The following is a 22,614-nucleotide window of genomic DNA, read 5'->3' as shown; positions in this document are numbered from 1 at the left end:
GAGTCTTAGTTTATTCAAGTTGAAGTATTGTGACCAATTTTGGGCGCTGCATTTTAGGAAGGAAATTATGGTTTTAGAAATGAAGTGGAGGAGATTTGCCAGAATGAACCTGGGGAAGAAACATCTCAGGTACTGGAGAGGTTGGAGAATCTGAGGTTGTTGTCCTTTATGATACAGAAGTTGTAGGGAATTTTGACAGAGGAGTTCAAAACTCATGAAGGCTTTTCAAATCAGTAATAAAGAAGCTGGAACAAGGAACAAGCAGATATCGATTTAAGGTAATTGATGAGGAAAAGTCTTCTGCCACCGACTTATGATCTGGACTGCACTGTGTGAAACCATGATAAAAGCAAATTAAATAGCAATTTTCAAAAGAGAATTTGATAAATACTTAATGTGGGAAAAAATAGAGATGTGAGGAAAGATTTGCTGCTGCATTGTTTTGATTCTGTGATAAATACTGACATTATATTGAGCTGTTATTTATAAGTAAACACGCAATATAAATGTGAGTTCTAGACTTTTCTTTTCTTTTTAAGGTCCCGCTTAAGCACAGATGCTGAGAAGGAATCTGTTGCAATGTTTGGGAGAAACCTTCGACAGCTTCTTTTGATTAATCCTGTACGTGGCCGAATTCTGATGGGGATTGATCCTGGCTTTAAGCATGGCTGTAAAATATCAATAATTTCAGCTACAGGTAGGTTTCTCTGGTTTTGGAGTGCTTAGGTATTTTAATGTGTGCATTTTGTAAACCATTTCAAATGGATTTTGATGTATTAACATGTATTTGCAATCTCTCAAGATGTTGCTCTGTATACAGAATGGGATAGTAGTCATTTTTTTGCCTATGTAATTTATCTTACACTGCACTTGAATTTTCATTGTTATGATCATTTATGGGATAAAACAAAAAAAGTTACCTCACAACTTTCAAATGAAATTACCAATAAGATGTCACTTTTAGTAATTTATACCTTATCACGAGTTAGACCATTGCATACTCATAAATTTGACACATGATCTTCAAAATAAATTTTAGTTTAAACAATCATAATTGATGCATCTTCCAAAACCAGAAAGAATGCACCGCTCTCTGCAGACCTGTGGCACCAAAGGCAACTCCAAAGTTTTCTGAACTTTGCCTCTGGTACAGAGGATCTCTCGCTTTTTCATTCAGTTGATTTGGCCCTTGAGTTGTTTTCACTGGCAGTTAGATTCCACCCGAAATTTCTGGAGACAATAGTCTCCTGTATGACACGTATCTGCAGAGCATCCTTAGCTAGATTCATAACAGTTTGATAGAATTTAGTTCCCAGAGACGACTTCATGTGACCCCTGTTAGACAGTTAAAAGTGAAGCAGTATCAGTAAACTTGTATTCTTGACAGACCATGTTGTAACCTGTCTTCAGCTCTTGTGTCCTGTTTAGCTTTATATCTCTTAGTTACTCACTCGCACACATACACACGCAGTCCATGCACACCTGTCCACCAACCCACTTCCTTGAAAACATGCATTTTCAGCTGCAGCTTTCCTTTGTCCCTAGTGCTCCTTTGTGTCTGGACACACAATTTCCTACATATTGGCTCCACTTTAAGGTCAATGGTCATCAGGATACATCAGCTTTTTTTTTTTTAAGTGTTCAAGAAAATTGCAAGTAATCCCTTTGCAATTGATACAAACTTTCTAAAGTCCTTTTTAAATGTTCTCAAGCCATTAGAAATTCCCAAGATATCTTAAGGAAATCACAGTTTTCCTCTACTGTTCTGCTTCAGGGTGAAAAGTCATCACGAAATGTCACAGTATTGGTATAATGTGTAACTCCGGACCATCCAATAGGGTAAATCTTGATGAGTCTTCGAAGTACTCACATGTATTTTAATAATTCAGTGTTAGTGTCCTTCTAAATCTCTACTTCTGATTTTTGGCACTACAAACAACACATCTTAAAAATGATTTTTTTTTAAACTGCCACTTATATTTTTATATTAAGATGGCTCGTTGTCAGTTGGGTTTTTTAAGGCTAATGTGTAGTGTAAAATTGGCTGGAAGGTGGAAATCTGAGCAAGAGGTCATGCGGAGTTGTCAATTATTACAATCCTGGGGGGTTACCTTTGACTAGAAAGTGAACTGGACCATCCTTATGGCTACTGTGGCTACACGGGTAACTCAACTCTGAATGAAGTTTCAACAGCACAAAGTTGACCGCAGCCAAAATGAACCAAACCATTTGATTAACATCTCATTTGCTATCTTTTAAAGGGGCAGAGTCAGTATGAGGAAAACTCTGCCGGTGTGAGTCAGATGGTGAATGAGTGTATCTAGGAATTTGGTTCAGAGTTGAATTTTGGTACAGGGGGGAAAGATGTTAACTGAAAGAAGTAAAATCTCTGGAACTTGAAGTGTGCAGGAGAGTATCGTAGAATCCCCACAGTTTGGAAGTAAGCCATTTGGCCCAATGAGTCCACATTGACCCTCCAAAGAGCATCCCAACCAGACCCACCCCCTATCGTTTTCCTGTAACGCTGCATTTCCCGCAGCCAACCCACCTAACCTCTACATCTTTGGACTTTGGGAGGAAACTGGAATGACTGGAGGGAATCCCGCAGACACTGGGGGAGCGTGCAAACTCTGCACAGTCACCTGTGGGTGGAATCGAAACTGGGCCCTGGTGCTGTGAGACAGCAGTGCTAACCACTGAGCCACCATTCTACTGCATAAAAGAAGTGGATTGAGACACCTCAATCAGACCATTGGTGGGTGATTTTCCATACCACACCATGATGCAAATGCAGGGAAAGCAGCCAACTGAGTGTTCCTTGTCTTTAAAGCAAATGTAAGGTCTTCAGTTTGAACATAAGTCTCTCGTCTTCAAGAGCAGTGGATTCTTCAAGTGTAAAGACCAGGGATTCTGGAGTAATTAATAAAGTATTATGGTGATGATAGGACAGGTGATATATTGCTGCTGTCATATATGTGGGAGCTGCTGGATATCAAAGTGATCCAGGGCAAACACGTCTGAAATAGGTTTGCAGCTCAAGGAACTTTGGATCCGAGTTGAGGAGTTGGAGTCTGAGCTGTAGATTCTGTGTCTCTCCAGGGAGGGGGAATATTACCTGGACATTTGCTCCAGGAGGCAGTCACAAACATCACCTTTAGTCTGTGATCAGGGACAGGAGGTTGTGACTGCAGGTGGGGTAGGTATGAGGTAGCATTTGAAGACCCTCATTCCCTGCATTTATACAGCAGTTCTGAGGATCTTGCAAACTATGGGGTACAATGATCCTTTCAAGTCGGGGGAGAAGTATAGGACCATAGTAGTGGTAAGGGACAGTATAATTTTTGGGGTAGGTATTGTTAGAAACATAAAAGATAGGAACAGACCATCCCACCCTTTGAGCCTGCTCTGCCATTCAATATAATCATGGTTGATAATTAAGCTCAATGCCCTAATACTCAAGATTGTTTTATTGTACAGGATGGAATTAATATGAGAGCAAGAAAGGATCTTTGCTCAGAACAAACAAAATCCATATGGGTGGAGGTAAGAGGAAATAATCTGTAGGCCTTCTAACAGTACAGATACTGTAGGACAGAGAACAAATTTGGAGATAACGAGGGCACACACACAAAGTAGACTTTAATCTTCAACTACTTTGGGAAAATCTAATTGACAGAGGTTGCCACAAAGAAGAATTTGTAGAATGTGTTATGGATTCTATCAGGAATCAGCAGTTTTGGGAGACTTGCTTAATGTGTTATGAGGCAGGTTTAATATGTGATTTTAAAGTAAAACAAGGAAACCGAGATCATAACATGTACAGGTTAGTATTTGAGTGAGAAATTTCTGTCCGAAATATCTGTGCTAAACTTAAATTAGGGTAAATTTTAAAATTTATATCATAAGATATGGGTGGCACTGGTTAGGTTGGCATTTAATGCCCACCTCTATTTGCCTAGATGACCACTAAGAGTAGGCTAGACCAGGAAAGGATGACAAATTACCTTACCAAAATGACATTGATAAGCCAGAAGGGTTTTTTAAAATACAACAGACAGTGCCTACGAGGTCACCATTAGACTAGCAGTTTATTCCAGGTGTTTTTTATTGAATTAAGATTCACCATCCGTCATTGTGGGATTCACCAATGTTACCAGAACATTAGGTTTGGCATCGTCTCTGGACAGAGTCAACAACACAAATAATGTTCTCAAAGTACAGTATAATGCTTTTTCAACCTAAATGAGCTGGAAAATTGTATTTTTTTATGCTTGTGACAGAGGGAGGAGGAGCAAGTGACACATAGTGAGCATGCTTAGAGCGAAAGACAAAGGCAGTCGTAATGGTTAAAAGGGAGAGATGGATAGGTGAAATAGGTGTGAATAACTGAGAAGGAAAAATGGTTCTACTGTGCTGAGATTAAAACCAACAAGATTCAAGCAAGGCAGGTTTGGAGGAGGGTGGGTTTGTACAAAAAATGGAGTATAGAGATTATGCACAAAAATTGTAGAGCTCAATATTGGGTCCTAGAAGCTGTAAAGATTCTAGGCAGAAAATGGGGTGGTGTTCCCCAGCGTGCACTCAGCTTCATTGGAACACTGTCAAAGGCTAAGTATTGGAATGCTCCCATGGGATCAAGAGGGTTTATTGAAATGGCAAGCAACCGGAAGCTCAGGGTCTTTCCTGTGGTCAGAGTAGATGTTTTCACAAAATGGCCACCCAGTCTGCTTTTGAGCTTGCCAATGTGAAATTATGAGCTTGAATACAGTGAACTAGATTGAAAGATGGCAAGTAAATTGCTGCTTTACTTGGAAGGTGTGTTTGGGGCTTTGGTTAATGAGGAGAGAAGAGTCGAACAGGCAAGTATTACACCTGGAATTGCATGGAAAGGTGCATAAGAGAGTGAGTAAATGAGGAGTGGACGAGGTTATCACCAGAGTATAGTCCCTGTGGAATGCTGACAGCAGAGAGAATTGTTTGTTCCCTTTTGTTCTGGGAGGAATGGGAAGGTGCGGTCGTGGATGTGAGACAAATCTTTTGTACACAGTTGAGAGCCCTGTTAACCATGGGAGGAGGGGAATCCTCAGTTGAGGAAAAAGGAAGACATGTCAGATTCTCCTCGATGGAAGAGGACATCATCAAAACAGATCAGATGGAGAAACTAGAAAATAGAATGGAATTCTTACAGGGTGTAAGGAAGTGTAGTCAAAGTAGCTGGGAGTCAATGGATTTATAATGGATATTGGTGGACAGCCTATCCCCAGAAATGAAAACCGTGAAGTCAAGGAAGGGAAGCATTAGAGATGGATCAGATAAAGGGGAGAGAAGGATGAAATTGAAAAGCAAACTGATGGCCTTTTCGAATATCGAATGAGAACAGGAAGCAGCACTGATGATCTAATCAATGTAATGGGAGTAAGACTTCTGGGATGGGTCCAGATAATTTTTTTTCTCTCACTCTCTCTCACCCACTCAGCCAGCCAGCAGCATTTATTTCCCATGCCTAGTTGCCCTTGAGAAGTTGTTAGTGAGATTCCTTCAGTAGTACATTTGGTGTAGATGTACCCACAATGCTGTTAAGGAGGGAGTTCTAGGATTTTGACCCAGAAACACTGAAGGAATAGTGAAATATTTCCAGGTCAGGATGCTGAGTGGCAAAGCAGGGAACTTAGGACTGGAGGAAATTGAAAATAAATTGTTTGCTGGAGATGTCTGAATGCATAAGGAGAAGTATGAAGGAACAGATGATACAAGACTATCATGGAGAGATTGCTGGGAGTGATTCACTCCAATTGGAAAAGATCTGGACATGAGCACAAAAACAAGACACATGACAGTTCTACCCCAAAATCTTTTATAAATATTTTATTAATTTTTTTTCTCTCCATAACCTTAATACGTGTATAGTTTAACTTTATGCATTTTGCAGAGACCTTGTCCTAAACAGACACAAGTTGATGTGTGTTACAGATGGATGGCACTTTTGTCATCTTTAAATGTCACTCCAGGGCTTGAGTTTATCTGAAGATACTGCCTTGCTTTTTTATTTAAAAGTGCTGTATTATTGGAGAGCTGTCTCCAGGATTATTAATTGAGACATTCATCAGAACAATGTCTTGGTTTAACGTTCAAGATCCTATGGCTTTATTCAAAAAGGACTTCTTTTAGCCAAGATCAGGAAACAAAGGTTATGTCTTATCTCATTGCTGATCATGTGAGATTGCTGAACCAGGATGTATAGAAATACAGAATCATAGAAATTTACAGCACAGAAGGTCATTTGACTGATTGATTGTGTTTGCTCTAGCTGTCAGAGAAGCAGTAGCTGGAAGAACACAACAAGCCAGGCAGCATCAGGAGGTGGAGAAGTTGATGTTTTGGTATAATCCTGCTGCATTCCTGAATGTTGCCTCGCTTGCTGTGTTTTTCTAATCTCCTGCTTGTTTACTTTGGATTCCAGCATCTACAGTTTTGTCTCTAGCTGCCAAATAGCCATCCAGCCTCATCCCAGGTTCTAGCTCGAGATCTAAATCTTGTAGCGTATGGCACTTCAATTCTGCATTAAAATAGCTTTTGAATAGTATGATGGTTTCTGAGTCTACCCTTTTCAGGTCTTAAGTCTAGATTTCCATCCCCATGGTGAAAGAAAACCCACCTCTGTCTCCTTTAAAATTCCTACAGCTCTGCTAAATCAGTGTCCCAGGCTAAAAACTTCTCAACCAAAGGGAATAGAGTCTTCCTATCTACTCTGTCAAGATTCCTCATAATTTTATACACCAGGTTTTTCCTTAGTTGCCTAAATTCCACAAAAGAAACCTTAGTGCATCCATCTGTCTTGACAACCAAACTTCTCCAATCCAGGTAATGTCCTTATTAATCTCTGTATCTTCTGTATACATATCTTTCCGATTCTGTAGTTAAAGAAATACATAGAGTGGTGATTCATCAGTTTTATCTAGTTGCTGCATAACCTTTCAGTTCTATAATGTGTGCTTAAACTACTAAAATCTACTGTCCAGTATGCCTTCTTGATAACCATCGAACCATAATCCTATTGTAGAGTTTCTTTGCTCCTCCACTCCTTTTCATATCAGTTCATTCCCTTGCCTCATTAACCTCCCCAAATGCATTTCCTCACACTTCGCTAGGTAAAGCTTCATTTGTCATTATTCCACCTGCCTGACCAATCCATTGCTATCTTCCAACAATATGCTGTATTCTTCTTCTCCATCAACCGCATAGTTTATTTTATATCATGTTCAAGCTTCTTAGATACACCCCTACATGTAAGGCTGAATCATTGAAGATTGTCACAAAAAGCAAAGAATTCCTGCAGGTTGAGTACTCAATCCCATCAGAAACAACTTTCTGGTAGAAAAAAAACACCCATTTGCCTTTGCTTTCTGCCTCTGATCATTTTTTTTTTATTTTCAATTTCCCACTTTGCCTTTGATCCCAGGGGTTGTTGTTTTTACAACCAGTTTGCTATTTGTGACCTTGTCAAAACCATGTTAAAAACCATACAGACTACAGCATACCCTTCACTGACTGTCTTTATTGCTTTCTCAAAAATGTTCGATCATGTACCTCAGACACAACCTTCCCTTAATGAATCCAACCTGACTATCTTTGATCTAAATGAGGATTAATCTTGTTCCTCCAAATGTTTGGTGGCAATTTTCCTACCTATGAACGTGATTGACTGGTCTGTAATTGCTTAGTCTGTCCTTCATGTTTTAGGCAAAGTTGCAATATTAGATGTCTTTCAATCCAAAGTTTGTGAGAAGATTTGTAGCTTGGGTGCTCGTTGTTGTGGTTCTGTTCGCCGAGCTGGGAATTTGTGTTGCAGAATGAGGACATGCCACAACCCAAAGGACTAGCCACGTTACCATACATCAAGAACATTTCTGAACTGACAGCCAGACTACTGCGACCACTAAGACTCATAACAGCACACAAACCAACAGCCACTCTCAGACAACAACTCACCAGGACAAAGGACCCGATACCCAACATGTGCAAAACCAACGTAGTGTACAAAATACCATGCAAGGACTGCACAAAACACTACATAGGACAAATAGGAAGACAGCTAACGATCCGTATCCATGAACACCAACTAGCCACAAAACGACACAACCAACTATCCTAAGTAGCCGGAAACTCAGATTACAAGCAACATGAGTTCGACTGGAACAACACTACTATTATAGGACAAGCCAAACAGAGAACAGTTAGGGAATTCCTAGAGGCATGGCACTCATCCACAGATTCTATCAACAAACATATCGACCTGGACCCAATATATCGGCCACTGCAGTGGACAGCTGGAACTGACAACCAGAAGCGGCGGAGACAAACCACTATAAATGCCGGAGGAAAGATCACAGAAGCGCTTCACAGGAGGCTCCCAAGCACTGAGGATGTCACCTAGACAGGGGACGAAACGTCTGCAACACAAATTCCCAGTTCGGCGAACAGAACCACAACAATGTCTTTCAGTCCCTTGACATCACATCTGCAGCCAGACAGGGCTGTAAAGTCAGAAGCAAGATCAGAAATTGCTGGACACATTCGGCAGGTCTGGCAGCAAATGTGGAGAGAAAGCAGAGTTAACATTTTGGGTCCAGTAACCCTGCTTCAGATGTAGTTGATACTGCCACACCTGAGTTTTTCCAGCGCACTCTGTTCCAGTTTCTGATTTCCAGCATCCACGGTTCTTTGGTCTTTTTGTTCAGACCTGGAAGATGAAAATCAGCGAACACAAGAACATAATGTCAAGAGGAGCCCATTTGCTTCCTCAACCGTGCTGTACCATTCAATAAAGTCATGCCTTACTGATCGTGGCTTCAATTCCACTTTCCTGCATGCACCCTATCAATCCTTGACTCCCATGTCAATTTCAATCTTGAATATATTCAATGACTCAGTCAGCACTATTCTCTTGCACTTCACTCTTTTGGGAGGTACAGATGCAAAGTTTTCATGAAGAGCCATGTACATCTTTGCAGTGTACATCTCGGGAATAGTTCCTGCACTCTAATATAAATTGATTAAAGTGGTGTTTCTTGCGTTTTATTTATAATGCAACAATGAAAGGTTTGTGTCCAAAGAATTGAACAGTGTAGTTATGGAAATCAAATTAAATTTAAAATTAAGGTGTTCAGTATTTGATTTTGGATTTAATTAGAGGACTATTTATGATTTTAATACTTAGTAAGTTTAGGATTTACTTCAAAAAGGTAATGTCAGATTGCAATGCTGCAAGCACAAATCCATAAAGAGTTGTCATGCCATTTAGATACTGTAGAAAGGAAAAAATGGTGCCCACTTAAACAGACAGTATAATAATAGGTTGGTGCAGCATTGTCAAGTCCACCATTGGATGCAGTTATGATATTTTATTAATGCTGTACCTCAGGTTATGTTTTGCAAAACATAATGAATACATTGGATCATTCCATTATGGCCCAATTTTTTTTCAATCATGACATCTTGAAGTAAGTTTCAACACTGAGAGTTAAAAGGTGGTACATACATGCTTTGTTCTACGGTCCAAGATTTTGTGATCTTTGTTGTTAATTGTTCTTTTCAAACTTCACTTGGCAAATTATGTTATTAAATTAATGCACTTATACTTTTTTTGATAAAAAGAACTCAGTAGTTATAATGGATATTTGCCTGTCATGCAATTCAGAAAGTGATCTGATCTTTTGTTAACTGGTCCAGGCCAAATACTTCACACTGATGTGATTTACATACATGGTCCAGGAGCGCAGCGAGAAGCTGAAAAGATAAGGCATTTGCTTCATAATTACAGGTATGATAATTGATTTTTATTTTTAATTTGATTTTCAAATAAATGAAATAATTACCTGTTTTGACACAGGTAATGAAATAATACTTGTGATAAATGTATGCATGCGTAATGTGTTCCTTCTGTTTAAATATTTTGCATAAGTTTGTATGGTGAAACAGAAAAGGGGTAAAATTGCTCTTAAATTTAATAAGACAAATAGTGAAAGTTTATTTGTGGCATTTTCCAATGAAATATAAATTTGATCTGACCCAGACACAGTCTTGTTTCTTAAGATAAGTGTTTTGTGCCAAAATCGTTCAGAAGACATTTATGTCTGAATAAATGATGGCTTCATATTGGGAGCTGATGTCCTTGATCTGATAGATAAATTTTTGCTGAAGTACTTTAAAATTTAAGATATAGTGCTCCTTTATTTTGTGTTCAGTAGTTGATTTTTTTGTAAAGGTTCTTTTCAGCATATTTGTCGATTAGACCATCTGTAATTTTCAGTATTTTATTAAGATTGCCCTTTAATGCAATTTATATGTGAATGTCTTTAATGGGATTGATACTGCAAATGTAACTTTCTTTCATGGATGAGAATGGGAAAAATAGCTTTCTTTAGTGAAGTTCAGGTTGGAGATGTAATGATCTCGACAGGAACTTGTAGGCCAGCTGTATTACCAATCTGGCAATTGTTGTGATTGTTATAAATGATGTCTGTAAATTTAAATGGGTATGACCCTACCATTGGAATATCTTATAATGGTTGCCAAGGAAAGTGCAATTCAATTGGAGAATGTTGATATCCTGTAAAATAATTCCTCGAATAAGGTCAGAAATTTTAAAAATATAAAGCATGTACTAAGCCAGTTTATATAAATCATTCTGGTTTAAATTGACAATACTTTCAGTGACTTAACCTTTTATCTGCAACACATAAGAATCTCATATTTTTCCTGAAAGTTAAATCACACACCATAATTTGCAATGCAGATGTAATAAAATGTGTGTGTATATATCAGTTCATGGGAGTAGGCGCAGGTTTTTACAATATAGTAAGACAAAGGTGTTAGGCACTTGATGAATCCAAAGAAACAAAAGAACAATGAATCATCTAAGCAGGTTATTTTGCAGAAGCAAAATCTGCGAAAAAAATATATTTAGTGGAATTGTTTTCTTTACAAAGGCCTTGCAACCTTGATTTTCTTTTCCTATTGTGTATACATGAAATTAATTTTTAAGTAAAGGTTCAGAGAAAGAAAAATCCTTCAGTAATTAATTTATCCTTTTACTTCAGATCCCTGTAATCCAATTAGATAAATGAATACTTAATTAATATTTTGGTTTATAAAGATTGCAGTGGTTCAGGGAGAGAGTTGATGAGAAATTATTTGGAACAAAGAGGGTTAAGCAATAATTGTAATTTTGTGTATTTTCTGAAAACAAACAGAAATGTAAATAAATACTATGCCTAGTTGAGAATACAAAATGATTGAACAAGTAACCTCATAACTATTAATATTTTGATACAATATACTGTAAATTTAACATTGGACTAAGATAATAAGTCAACAAATTAGTTGAATAAGGGTGACCTTTTAATAATTGACCCTAAAAATGTTGTGATAGCGCTTTTCTTTTACAAAAGAAACCAGAATCTTGTCATGGAGTTGTATTTTGAAGCAAATGTTTCAAAACTTGTTCAAGAAGAAATATAGAGTGCACATATATGGACAAATTAAGTAGAAAGCTGACACGATCAGTTGCAATTTGCAGTCTTTCTGTATAGTATCTAGTCTGTTCTCTTCTGAGCACTCTTTAAGAGAGGTTTTCTTTGTTTATTAAATTTATAAATATTTTAATTTCATTTTTATTGCCTTCTGAATTTGCATATAGTTCTGATTGTAATTGTTTTTTCTTCTGCTGAAAGCTGTTCGACCATCGTTATTGGTAATGGAACTGCTTGCAGGGAGACAGAATCTTTCTTAGCTGACTTGATTAACAGGAAATATTTTGCTCCACTGGATGTTGTCTACTGGTAAGGCCTCTTCGTTTTTTTTTTATCATTACCATACTTGTTATTGGAACTGAAAGGCGTCCTTTAAAGCAATATTATTTGACAAGATCTACAGACAACAGGTAAAGACATTTAACTGAGGCGATGAATATTCTGTAAGTGCACTTTATGAATTGATAAAAGCATTTTATGACATTGGTGAGACATTACCAGAAAAAAAATACATTTTATTTAATACAATACAAACTAGAAGTATTAGATAATCAATTTTAGGAACACAACTGATAGGGACAAATTAGGTGTTGTGAGACTCTTTGCTCTTGTTTTCCTGCAGACTGACAGCTAGTTTAAAGTCAGCAGTTGAAACTAACTGCACTGTTTCAAAGTGGAAGATGAGAGTGTGGTCCTAAGCTTTGAATGTATATTGATGTAGGTCGAGCTTCTCAACCTGTGAATTTGTAAACTGAAAACAAATATCGATTATGAGAAACATTACTCTGTGCAGAGCTATGGATATTCAAATTACCTGATATAGTTTGCATTTAACTAGCACATAGTATCATGGGAAAACTGGAGTATACTCAGATAAAAGTTGATATCAAATTACAGGCGATATTAGGAGAAGCACTAAAAGCTTGACTTAGGCTGGGGGAGGTTTGGGAAGGGAATTTCACAGTTTTGGATCTAAGTATATCTGCTGGAGAGGAAGAAAATTCCCAGTGTTGGCTGTGAATTAATTTGTACACAAGAATGAGAATTTTGCTTCAATGATGTGAGTGGACTGGTATGAGAATGATGAGTGAGTAAGACTTGGTGCAGACTATGACGATTGTAGCAGAACTTTAGAGCAGCCCATGCTTTTATAAGTTCAGTAATTAAATAGGACAGCATTGGAATAGTTTGAATTTGGAGTTGAAAGCATGTCTGAGGGTTTCTGCAGTAATTGGACTGAGGAAGGAACAAATACAAGTGATGTCATGGCAATAGAAGTGGGCTTGAATGTGTCAATTTTTCAGACCTAGTGTACCTTGCAAAATTGCATGTTGCATCAGGATCGTCCTGCAAGGTAGATAGCCACATTGCTTTCTTTTGCTGGCCATTATCTTAAATTCTTGGTCACCATGACTGAGATCATTGACACATCTGCTTCTTCTGCTTTTCCATGTAACTCTATCTTTGAAACCCCCACTTTGATGAGATTTACCTTCTATCTTCTCGATCTCCATTGCCACTAAACCCCACACTACCCGGTTTACCACGTCTTCCATGTAAGATTATTATAACTGGATTCCCCTTGTCAAGCGCTGTTGTTTATCTTTTCAAGAATTACTATCTTCAAGTAGCATTTTAACTAAAATCCATCAATGAACTTTGTCTTTACTATGTATTGCGCCAGCACCAAACAGCCTTAACATTCTTTCTGTGCCCCTCCACCAGCACCACTTAGTCAGAGGAAGTTGAGACCAAACATGGTTCTCAATTTCATGTATGATTCAATAAAGTATCATTCTGCTCAGTATATAAATCTCAATGATGAGGGATGGCTCAATGAGGCAATTTCTGTGCAGTGAATGGGTTTGCAAAAATGCACTGCAGGTCATGGAGATCTTGTGCTGCATGCTCTAGTATCCATAACTAAATCATTCTTGTAGTGGCTTGCATTGTACTTAATAAAACCACCGATTTAAAAACCACATTCTGGGTTTGAACTTGAATTTAAAAAAACATATAGTGGCTTACTGTCCATGGAAATAAAGCTAGCGACTGTTCAATGTTTTTGTGCGATGTACGTCTTTGTTCTCATAACGAGGGAGAGAATCCTTTCCATTTAATTACTCTGAAGGAAATCTGATGTCATATTCCTAAGAAATAGGAAATATAAACATGTATGTGAGATGGCACACTTATTGGGAAGAGAAGTATTTCTTGAGCAGCAAGAGAGAAGTCAGAAAAATATTCAGTGACTGAAGAGCTTCAAAGAACTGTAAATTATAGAACCATCAAAATTGATTTATTGTGACATCTGTTTTGACTTTACACTGAATTCTACAGAAATTGAAGTAGAAATTGTTATTTTGAAGATTTGCATCATTCTCTATTCAATTTTCTCTGTTGCGCAACTTGTAAATGTAAATATCAAATGGGGAAAGATTGTGCATAAAATCTAAAATGCATTACTGGGGAAGATGTGAAAATTTATTAAAACTAAGTATGGTGAAAAACTATATGGTGAGACTAAATTCATATTTTTTGCATTTATAAATACCATCTGGTTTTTATTTGACACTAATCTCAGATGAAAAACAAATATTTCTTTCTGTGCATTTTAGCAATGAATGTTCTCTTGATTTTATGTATTCTTCCAACATAAAGAACACCAGATCTTTTTTTCATAGCTTCTCTGTTTTTCTTCATTATTAATTCGGATTTTAATTGGGTTTCTGCCCAATGCAAGTCATAACAACTTCAGTAATAAATCATTATCCCTCGCCAACAGTGGTATAGATTTTAACTGCTTTTTGACTTGCACTGCAGCCTTGGCTTGAACAGATTGTAACTGAAACAAATTGCTCAAATGAACATTTGGAATCGTTGTTTTCATTAGATTTACTAATCATGGATGCTAAAATGGGTACAAAACTCTGAGAATGTTCAGTGTTAAAGGATTGTCAAACATTTGCAAAGTTTGAAGTTCAGAAATATGACGTTTTGGTTTGAGAATGTAACAAACTATCTTGTATCAGAGATGTTACACATATAGCAGTGTAACGGATAGGGGAAAAGATAAATCAAACTTTCATTCTTCTCATTTTTCATCCATAAGCAGAAGCATTTTGTTTTGTTTTCTCTCCAAACATTCTGTTAATGAAGTCCAGTTTTAAAATTATTCCCAAAAATCACTCTTCTGGGTTAAACCAAAAAGTGTGGATTATTTGTGCGTTCAAATACAGGGGATGATTATTACAAGCAAGCGCTAAGGAAGAGAAAAGGGAAAAGCTTACAATTAAAAATAAGTCAAAAACCAAAAACGTGGTTTACTAATTCATGTGATTGTCAGAACCTGGAAAATATTGCACAGTTGGCTGAAGATGGGATGTAGCAGATTTTTTTTTAAGTTGATGTTCCAGCAGGATGATGTATATAAACAAGGTGTTGCTTTAATTTTACAGGCAAATATACTGATTTGTTTTAAAGAGAAACAGGTTGAAGAGAATTGAGACTTGAATAGATGCTTTGGTTATAATATTCCCCCCGTCCTCCTTTCCCCTCTGCACCAATGCTTCTGCCCCTTCTTTCCTTACTCCATGCGTAAATCCCTTTGTGATCCCTACTCCCAACTCCCCTTCCTTCCATATTTGCATTATTGATAAGCCTACTAAAGAGTTTGGGAATTATGTTTTACTTTAGCTGCCAATCCCTTCTTGGTAACTCTGTTTGCTTTTCTTAATGGTTTTTCACATCCTTTCTGAACTTCTACATTCAGCTTGGTTTTCAATTCTGTTTCCTCCTTGAAGACTGTCATAAGCACACTCTTAGTTTTTTATCTATTTTGTTGAATTGATGTTCATTTCTCTGATCTCACACTCTCCTTGGGTATAAACCTTGCTGGATGGCCAGTTTTCTTAGGCAGCGGGACACCACCTTGGGTGATAGTGACTACTCCCAACAGCTTGTGGAACTCATCCTTGATGTGAATGGTGAACTGCAGCTGGCAGGGGATTATGCATTTCCTCTTATTGTCCTGGGCCGTGTTGGCCACCAACTCAATGTTGGTAGTCACGTACTGAAGAGTGGCAGCCTGGTAAAAAGGGGCGTCAACCGAGAACTGGAGACTGGTTTGTGAAAAATGTCTCTTAACCTTAGCCTGGCCTTCTCCTCCACTTCTACCAAGACCTTGCATTCCTTAACTTTTGCTGAGACTTTCAAGATCAATTGATAATTTTAATTCTTATGTTCTTTGTTATCCCAGAGGGAGCTCTGAATTTGTTGCTCTTACTTTCTATTTTGAGGCAATGTACCTTGACTGTGTCCAAACCATCTCTTCTGTGAAGGTAGCTCATTGATATGGTTTTCCCAGCAACCTTTGGCTCCCCAATGTTGCTGTTAAGACCATTCTGCTGAATTCCCACTGTAATCTCATGTTATGTTTCTTCAAATGAAGGAATAGGAAATTGGATGAGAAGCCCATGTTAGCAGTCATTGGGTCCTTCCAGATTTATTTAAAGAGACATTGGTAATGTTGGAAATGTTGAACATTAAAGCAAGTTTTCTTTGTTATAACTATTTAAAACAGATGTTGAAGGTCAGTCTTGTCACTGATGCTGTCTTGTGCGATTCTTGACATTCATATAATGCACCATTGAAGAATACAATAATACTAACAATATTTCCCAGTTTAACTGGCCAAATTCTTATCTTGTGTTGAATACATATAATGCAGCTGACAAATTGGAAAGAATAATGGCCTGTATTTTGCTGTACTAATATTGGCGTGCCTGTCAGCATGTGCTGTTATTACTGGGCAAAATAACAGCAATCATGAGTAGGTAAACACAGAAATTAGAACTTGTTGCCTGAACACCCTGCTTCTCTAACAATGCGCTGTTGCATTCTCCAAAGATGCCTTGGTGAAGGCATGACTTTAATCATCTACTTTCATCACACAAAAGACCAATGAACAAGGCTTAAACTTTCAATTAATAGTAACTGCCCTTCCACTGACGAAGTGATAATTAAAGTTGAATAACTGCTCTACTCTCTAGTCCTAACTTTTACAAGTATGGAGTCTCATTTCTCTGAAAACAAAATTAATGTTGAAGGTTATAACTAAACAGAAATTAAGATTTGACATTTTTGCATTTTTCCATTTAATTTCTTTAATTCATGCAAATATTTCAAATTTTTGTTGCATATGCAGTGATTTTACTGTAATTTTTAGTTCTTGTTCCATCCTGCTTGTAATGCCACCTATGAGGATTCTCCATCTGATCCATTGATCAGCCTCTTTACCACTTGGTTCATAGATGCTTTTACTGAGGGTGCTGAATTCATACAATGTCATAAAAGAGAGAGTCTGCACTCCAGAGCTTATTAGAATGTCTTAAGCAGCTTTTTTTCCCCCTAAGGTGAAGGACCAGTAGCATTCCTTCCTTGCTGACTGTAAATTATGAGCAATTATTTATTTTTTAAATTGTCATTTGTAGTGTTGCCTCAGGATTTCATGGACAAGGAATTTATGAATTATACAACCTTTATATAGTTTGGTTTAATTTATATTGAACATTTTTTGTTTCAATTTTTAAAAATATAAACTTCTTAAAAATTAAATTCTGTCAAAGATTTGAGGAAGTGAAGTTATGATGGATAAAAATGAACCGAAAAAACTGAAAAAAACTGTTTTGCTTTTTTGCAAAAGACAAAATAAGCTTTTATTAAATTTAAAGTAAAATTTACAGTATTGCTTCTGTAGCTAGAAACTCTATATAAGGCCTGTACTTACTCCTCCCTATTATCAGGTACTTCTATCTCTACCATCTATTCTCAGCTTACCTAAAATATGATGATTAACTATCTGTTGACCCATTTTTACTGACTGTTTCAAATACCTAGTTTTGGTTCGACTCTGTCTGTGTACATCTAATGTTGCATTTGTTTTTTTTCTTCAATATCACTGCCTGTTGGTTATGTTTCGCATTCAATTCCACATTTTGATAATTTGGACTCAAAGACACAAGCCTGTGAAAACAGCAAGATCTGGTTGCAGAAATGAAAGTAGTCCAGTGGCACCCATATTATTTACCTGATTGGCACATTGAACCAGTGGCACTTATTGTCTATTCAAACAGCATTAATCTATTTCATCAGGTACCTGCCATGTTGTAACTTTAGATGCGTCCTTGAGATTCTGATTACTCTGAGTTGCCTTTATTTTTACTAATGTACCATGAAAAAATACACGAAAGAGAGTCTGCATCAAAAACTCTACTTTTAAAAGTAAATGGCTGATTTGAATCCTCTGGTATTAAATGTTGTCTATCAAATGACTTGGCTGTTCTGCATCCTTTCTCAGATCCTTGTAAAAGAATTAATTGCAGGTGTTGCTGGAGATTACAATATTTTCAGAAAGTTGGGAAAGTTGAGCTTGTTGGGATGGAATGCACTGTGCTCAGTAATTGAAGGGGATGGGTTTATGTTTGCAGTTGTGCTTTGTCTAAGTGGCAGATCTCATTCAGTTCAAGAGTGGGCACAGTTTAAGGCAAAGTACTTCCTCTTCAAAGAGAATTCTGATTCCGTCTCTTGTCTGACTGTATTGCACAGAGTGGGAAGATAAGTACTTTTAGTGTAATGATTTGTTGCTCATTAACTTTGTAATGTGCTGTGCCATTAAATATTGCACATTGAAATCATGTCATAGAGTCATAGCAATGTCCAGCACGGAAACAGACCCTTCAGTCCAACATCCACGCTGACTAGATAGCCTAAATCTAGATAGCCTCAATCAATCTAGCCCCATTTGCCAGCATTTGGCCCATATTCCTCTAAATCCTTCCTGTTCATGTACCAATCCAGATACCTTTTAATTGTTATAATTTTACCAGCCACTTCCTCTGGCAGCTCATTGCACCACCCTCTACGTGACAAGAGCTGACTTTTTACCATTTAGGTGTGTAATGAAATAATTGTTAAAAGGTAGAGTGCAAGCTATGTATTGTTAGTGCTTTATTATTGTAGTATATTACAACACCCCAAATTATCGTCTAAAATAGGATGACTTTATTTTTACACAGCAAAATATTTGCTTTTGTCTTTGTGGTTCTACATTGTGTGTTTTTGTCACTCGCCTAGGTTTGTGTCACTCACTGACCGGCTGCTGAGGTTTGATTACAATAAGAATGGGATTGGATGGTTCAGGGTTTAGACCTACAAATTTCTGCCTGAGGCAACAATCAGAAGTGATGAAATACTTACTTATACCATACGCTCAATCTCAAATACCCATTTTGGCAATGAAAGCTTTAGGTTGAACTTGCATAACTACAGCTTTGTGTACGTTAAATCATTCTTGAAAACAATCTTAAACATATTGCTCTGTTTTGTGAATTTAAAATCCAATTTTCTGACTTTTAACACTTCAATGCATCAACAATCCTTTCCATTAGATTACTGATGTTGTTTCTGATTTTATAAAAGAGGTTTTGAACATAGCCAACACTTTATGTAATGAAGTCATCACTCAACTACATGGTAATTACAGTAAAAAGGTATGCAACAGATAACAATAAAAGTATGGTCATACTCATATACTTAAAGTCATAGAGAGGTAGAAACTAATTTTTTTCTTTAGAAAGTAAGGAGTCAGAAAGAAAAAGTTTTTTTTTAAGTTTCCATAATTAAATTGTAGACTTGCTTTCAGTGAAGGCTGCACACTGCTTGTTTTATGTTGTTGTGCTAAGTGAGTTTCTCCCAGGGCTTGCGGTCAACATTGAAATCCCTGAGTGGGGCCTTCAGTGTCCTTTGACCATGAGAATGCTCCCCAGTCTGGAGCTTTAACAAGTGAGTGTTAGGCATTCTGGTTATTCTTCTGCCAGTCTCAATATGCTGTCTTGGGTCTGCTGTTTTATGCATGCTATCAGTCCTATGTTCTTCGTGCTCAGTCCCACACTTCCATTCTTGCACTGGGTCTTGCTTTTGGGTCAATTATTTTATCATGCTGGTCTTTCACTCTTGAGCCAGCCCTTTTATCCTCTTGCTGGTCTTATTGCCAAGTAAAAGCACCAGGTTTCATGTATTTTCCAAGTTTTTCAACAACATACCATTACAGCACAGCTTGTAGAAGACTGGGGAATGGTCAACTGCCATGTCCAGTTTTCTGCTATTCATTGTACATGTGTGGTCACTGCTGACAGACTTAGACTTTAGTCATGCTGAAAGTTGTTGGTCCAGTACTTAGTTCCACAACCGAATTCAACAGTTTATTTCGCAGTCATCAGTGGAGCCATTATGTATGGTTTGTGAAGAGTTCCTGTAAACTTCCTCTGTCCATGCCTGACATTCGGTTACTTTCAAAATTGAAATTGGTTACTTACTGAAACTAAAATTAAAGCCTTTTGCTTTGTTCTTTCCAGTTTCTGCTTTTCGTTTCCCTTGTGGAGAGATTGGTTTCACTGGCACTAGGTATGCTTTGATAATTAATTCGAAGTTCACTACTTAAGTAATAGATGCCTAAATATTAAATTGTTGTATTAATACTGGGTCATTGTTGCCTAATTGCAAATACCAACCCATTTTTTAAAAAATGGGGTGGAGATTCTTTTAATTTGCATCTTCCTTCCTGTGCAGTAAGGCGTTCGACAAGGTTCCCCATGGGAGACTGGTTAGCAAGGTTAGATCTCATGGAATACAGGGAGAACTAGCCATTTGGATACAGAACTGGCTCAAAGGTAGAAGACAAGAGGGTGGTGGTGGAGGGTTGTTTTTCAGACTGGAGGCCTGTGACCAGTGGAGTGCTACAAGGATCGGTGCTGGGTCATCTACTTTTTATCATTTATATAAGTGATTTGGATGTGAGCATAAGAGGTATAGTTAGTAAGTTTGCAGATGACACCAAAATTGGAGGTGTAGTGGACAGCGAAGAAGGTTACCTCAGATTACAACAGGATTTTGATCAGACGGGCCAATGGGCTGAGAAGTGGCAGATAAATGAGAGGTGCTGCATTTTGGGAAAGTAAATGTTAGCAGGACTTATACACTTAATGGTAAGGTCCTAGGGAGTGTTGCTGAACAAAGAGACCTTGGAGTGCAGGTTCATAGCTCCTTGAAAGTGGAGTCGCAGGTAGATAGGATAGTGAAGAAGGTGTTTGGAATGCTTTCCTTTATTGGTCAGAGTAGATATAAAAGTGATCTGAGGGGCAGCCTTTTCATGCAGATGGTGGTACGTGTATGGAATGAGCTGCCAGAGGAAGTGGTGGAGGCTAGTACGATTGCAACATTTAAGAGGCATTTGGATGGGTATATGAATAGGAAGGGTTTGGAGGGATATGGGCCGGGTGCTGGCAGGTGAGACTAGATTGGGTTGGGATATCTGGCCGGCATGGCCGAGTTGGACCCAAGGGTCTGTTTCTGTGCTGTACATCTCTATGACTCCCAAATTCCAGAAATAGCAGAGTAGCATCATGAGAATATAAGTGTCATTTTCTAAAGGGATGAGTGTAGGTTCTTATAAAGGAAATTGTTGCGTGATAATGAAAGAGTAGGGGAGAAGAATTAGCTTTTTAAAAACAAGACACTGATGCAGGTAGCCGAAGAGCCATTCTTCTTGCTGTCTCACTCTTAAGACAAACGCTACATATGTCACTTCCTTCATAGTTAGCTGCATTTGAATCCTGTAATTTGCTACATGATGCTACTGCAGAAGTAACTAGACCATAAGGATTGTAGCAGAAGGAGATTTGGGCCTTGTTTATTGTATGAGAATAAAAATATAAAAATAAGCAAAAAGTAACTGGTTCATCTGGATTGGTAGGAAAATAAGGCCTCAGTTAGTTTGGGCATGATGAGCCAAATGGCCACCTCTTATGTCGTGACTGTGATTCTGAAATGTTTCTTTGTCTTCAAACTCCACCAATCTTTATTGAAGACAGAATTTTTAAATATTTAAGTTAACTTTTACATTGCGAAATAATTGGAAACTAACGTTCTAGTAATTGCAGCGAAATGCCAAAACTATGGTGGGGTGGGAGGCATCATTATTTAACTTTGACTTAATTTTATGGAATTGAATCAACATAATAGTCCTGAAAAGCAGTCATCCCAGACTTAAAGCATGAACTCTGTTTTTCTTTCTAGGTGCTGCCAGACTTGCTGAGTTTTTCCAGCATTCTGTGTTTGTTTCAGATTTCCAGCATCGGTAGTTTTTGTTTTTCTTTTGTTTTGTGGAACCTATTTATAATGTTTTTAAAAGTCAGGCCTTTTTCAAAAATAGCTTTCTGTATCTTCTCAAATACTAGCTTTTTGGGCATGTTCAGAGATGGTGATAGTCGAAGTGTTGATGTTAACCATTTCATTATAAAAAAAACCTGTAGTCTATTTATTTTAGCAAGTGTATATGGTTTGAAAAATTTTTTTTAGTACTGTAGAAGTTGAATTGAGTGTAAATTACAACTATCTCTACAGCTCTCGGTGACATCCTTGCACATGCATTCTGTGTGTAAAGCTTTGTTGGGAATAGGGCAAGGGTGTACATTCTTGGAATTTATTTATCAATTAAATCAGTGTGACTGGAATTCCCTGTATTGTCAGTAGTTCCGAACCAATGTGAGGTTAAGTATTTAAAAAAATGGCATGACATGCATCAAGCACTTTGAATATTTAACATGTTGTGGTTTAATTTGGACTGAGATTTTGTTTGGAATGATGTTAATAAGATGTAGGTTTTGAATATTAATCACAAGCTCTTATTTAATTAAAGCTTGATTGAGATATGTTGCTTATTTTATCGAAGCACACAGATGTTGCGATGCAGTCATGATGTAGCTGCATCAAAACTCATGAACAACAATCAATGTAGCCTTTCTGTTTTCTAATATCATTCAGTCCTTAAAATCTGTCTTGAAGTGATCTAAACATTATCTGATTTAGTTTCTCGATTACTCTACATGGCTTGGTGTACATAACCCCTTCAATTTCTTTCATCACATTTATAATGGTACTGCCAAACCTTTCCCAGATCAAACTGCTCTGCAGTGCTACTATTCAGCTCTGGACCAGGTGGGACTGGAACACAGACCTCCTGGTG

General features: G+C 37.6%; 1 protein-coding gene across 1 annotated transcript in view; it reads left to right on the top strand.

Annotated features, from left to right (window-relative positions):
• Window positions 1–22,614, top strand: part of srbd1 (S1 RNA binding domain 1) — a 273,132-nt gene that overhangs the window by 70,577 nt on the left and 179,941 nt on the right. The window contains exons 12-14 of the mRNA XM_043695659.2: window positions 540–697; window positions 9,730–9,820; window positions 11,733–11,840. Of these exons, the coding sequence (XP_043551594.2) occupies window positions 540–697; window positions 9,730–9,820; window positions 11,733–11,840 (357 nt within the window). The remainder of the gene's footprint in view (window positions 1–539; window positions 698–9,729; window positions 9,821–11,732; window positions 11,841–22,614) is intronic.

Source organism: Chiloscyllium plagiosum, unplaced genomic scaffold (assembly GCF_037043375.1).
Source record: "Chiloscyllium plagiosum isolate Xiang-an unplaced genomic scaffold, Cpla_swu_hap1 HiC_scaffold_10, whole genome shotgun sequence".
NCBI classification, from domain to species: domain Eukaryota; kingdom Metazoa; phylum Chordata; class Chondrichthyes; order Orectolobiformes; family Hemiscylliidae; genus Chiloscyllium; species Chiloscyllium plagiosum.
This window is presented reverse-complemented; position numbering and strand designations above follow the sequence as displayed.